The sequence below is a fragment of the Citrus sinensis genome, chromosome 7 (assembly GCF_022201045.2).
Source record: "Citrus sinensis cultivar Valencia sweet orange chromosome 7, DVS_A1.0, whole genome shotgun sequence".
Taxonomy (NCBI): domain Eukaryota; kingdom Viridiplantae; phylum Streptophyta; class Magnoliopsida; order Sapindales; family Rutaceae; genus Citrus; species Citrus sinensis.
The window spans coordinates 6,333,901-6,337,237 of record NC_068562.1 but is presented as its reverse complement, the minus strand read 5'-3'; the positions used below and the strand labels follow the sequence as shown (position 1 = coordinate 6,337,237).

The following is a 3,337-nucleotide window of genomic DNA, read 5'->3' as shown; positions in this document are numbered from 1 at the left end:
AACATGATTAATGGAAAGCTTTTAGTCTTTTAGAAAGAGAGAATAAGGAGAGTACAGTAAAAAGATGCACATTCTCACAAGCAGTAATTTTTATTTTTTTAACTATAGCTTTACAGTGCGCATGGAATAGCAGGAGCAAACCAAAAGGAGGAGTCAGACTCAGAGCCCCCACTCAGAGAAAACAATTATAAATAAATATTACTTACAACATTTATTAAAAAAAAAAATCAATTAGTTAAGATTCAAAAAAATGTTGCTCTGAAGTCTCATGCTCCCCATCTGCAGAGAAATATACTCTTACAACCCCACCAGACTGGCCAAAAAGCCTTATCTTTTTTCAAACCCCCCATTACATCTGCCTTTCAGCTTCTGAAACTATTTTTTAATTCATCTTCATCTTCTCTTTTTTCTCATACTTAAAAACTTTTTTTTTAACTCCCTTACTTAATTTGTTCTTAAAAATTGGACCATCTGTACTTTCCATCTATATAAACAAGCCCTTTGAACTTTGCTTAACACCATTGTCTCAATATTGGCTCTCCATGGCAGAAGAAGGTAGAGCAATAAATCCAGCTTTCTTATGCATATGTATCTCTTGGCTTTTGGCTACATATATCTTCTCTTGTTTTGTTTCTTGAATTTTGTTTTGGTTTGCATTTATTACATTGGTGGACAAAATTTAGTTGCCAAAACTGACGTTAGCAGTGGCTTTTCTCTTCCCTGTTTCTGCTCACAGTTTCCATGACATAGCTAGAATTAAAGAAGGTAGTTAGTGCCAGTACAACAGTTGTACAGGAGCTGATATCAAGCTGAGGTTTGAATCTTTTATTTTCATCAATCACTTGAAACAAATTTGAGCTAGCAGCTGGATCTAAAATCGGTATGTCAATTGAATTATTATTCTAAGTTCCTTGATTATATATATTTCAACCTATGTTTAGATTTAACGATAAACGTGTCTTATTGGGTTTCTTTGATTTGTTACAGATATAAAAGAATCAGAATTAAATCTATCATATCTATCTTATCCTCTTACGTTACGTACATCGAGAGTCGCTTTGGTGTAAGGAATATTCTTATATCAATGGATAGTATTAGTATGGCATCGATATGGAGCAACCAACAACATGAAGCTGAAGAAAGGTTCATGATTTCCAACACATCAAATTGCTATAATGGTTACGGTGGCAAGATGGATCCAACAGAAGACCTCTTCTATCCAGTTCAAGTGTTGCAGAAAGCTCAAATATCACCACTCAATTCAAATTTTGAAAGAGTAAGCTAGCTAGCTAGCTAGGCTAATATTAAATGATTAATTCATCAAGTACTGGCTAGGTTGTGCTTTAGTTTAATTCAATAAATGCATGTTGTCTCATTCATTATATTTAATATTGCAGCGTGGACTAGATCACGCGGCAAGCTTGCAAGACACTGTTGATCCAGAATTGAGTTGTGAGGCAACGCCGCTATCGGGAAATCTATCGGCTCCTGGAGCTGAGTTTGGCATGGCTGATCAATCACAAGTTGCTAATAAGGCTGTTGGTGTTTCAACAACTACATGCTCTCTTGAGTCACTTGATTGCTTGCTTTCAGCAACTAACAGCAACTCCGCCGAGACATCGGCTGAAGATGATGATGGGATCTCCATTCTGTTCTCTTCTGATTGTAGAAACCTGTGGAACTTTGGTTCCAACAGTAGTGCAGTTTCATCCGGAGAGTCTGAAAACAATGCTCCCAATAATTTTGCAAGAAACAACAATGGTCCAGTCAATAATGAGCTTGATCACGAAACAATCTCTCATTGTTCCTCGGTTCAGTATGTCAACAATGGCAGAATTGTTCATCAGGAGGAATTAAGGCCTGGTTCAACAAAGAGGAAAAATATTGATGATCATCAAAGTGAGCAATTCCATCTTTTTCAAGGAGGAGGTTTTAAGCTCATCTCTGAGAATCCACCGAAAGCAAAGAAACCAAGATTGGACAAGCGACCAAGCTCAGCAAACATCAATTTTCAGTTACAGGCAAGTAATAACTCTTCAGTATCTTCATCTATTGAGGAACCTGACCCTGAGGCCATTGCTCATATGAAAGAGATGATTTATCGGGCAGCGGCGTTTAGGCCAGTGAATTTAGGCTTAGAGGTGGTGGAAAAGCCTAAGAGGAAGAATGTTAGAATATCCACCGATCCACAAACAGTAGCTGCAAGGCAAAGAAGGGAGAGGATCAGTGAAAGGATTAGGGTTTTGCAGAGGCTGGTTCCTGGTGGAAGCAAGATGGATACTGCTTCAATGCTTGATGAGGCTGCAAACTATCTCAAGTTTCTTAGGTCACAAGTCAAAGCATTAGAAAACCCAGGCCATCAAAAGCCTGATCATCATCACGCCATGAATTACCCACCTACAAACCTTGCTTTCTCTTCATTACCATTCAACAACAACAACAACAACTCATTTCCTGTGCAAACCCATTTCTCACTTCAGAACCCTAATCATATCCACCGCCCATAGAGTTGATGGAAGTTCAAAAAGGAAAAAAAAAAAAATCTAACCCATTATGGATCCTTATTTATCATAGACCCCATCATTGTATCATCAATGATTAACATGCAAAACCACATTTCCTAGCCTTAAAAAAGCACGTACAAAGGTACTGATCCAAGGTCCATATGATCATAAACTTCATCATTAGATCTTATCATGTGATCGAGGGTTTTAATTAAACCATCACTAATGATAACCTTCATCATGACACCCATCTCCCAATAGCTGAAGAGACGTCCAATTTTTTTACTGTTGTTTTTGCTGCTTCCACTATGCTTTATAATATCTTTTTCAAAGATTTATTGTAATATTTATTGTAGTGGAATGACAAATATGAAGAGTGGAACTAATGAAGCTTTTAGCCAGATAACCTTTTTGATATGAAAAGTTTAGCGCAATTATGGCAGTTATGATTAAGATCAAGGGCCAGAAAGTGTTTATATCACTTTTGCTTAATGTTTAATTATTAATTATGATAACTCTTTTTTTTTAATTTTTAATGAATATTCTCTACTGTACTTAGCCGATCACTTTTAATTGGAGATCTGTTTATAAAAATGGTTGTCTTTTAATTAATGTACTTTGTTACATAATCAATGCAAGAGAGACATTCGCTTAAGAATCGTGAGGTTCAGTCAGTGGTCCTGTCTCCTTAAATCAATCCAAAGCGTGCTCTTGAAAATCTCCCCAATCTCATTGCTTAGCACATGTTTATGCTTCTTTTTTGGCAGGTGACATTGTTCTAGTTATTATAATATAACACTTCCGCTTCACTTTAATATTCTTTAAGCCAAGAA

At 36.5% G+C, this 3,337-nt stretch overlaps 1 protein-coding gene across 1 annotated transcript; it reads left to right on the top strand.

The window, feature by feature from the left end:
* Positions 1–222: 222 nt before the first annotated feature.
* LOC102630692 (transcription factor bHLH87) lies at positions 223–2,890 on the top strand. The gene is made up of 4 exons (XM_006466495.4): positions 223–555; positions 737–880; positions 988–1,276; positions 1,398–2,890. Exons 3-4 carry the CDS (start codon positions 1,085–1,087, stop codon positions 2,505–2,507), a joined length of 1,302 nt encoding a protein of 433 aa, XP_006466558.3. The 5' UTR covers positions 223–555; positions 737–880; positions 988–1,084; the 3' UTR covers positions 2,508–2,890.
* The last annotated feature ends 447 nt before the right edge of the window (positions 2,891–3,337 follow it).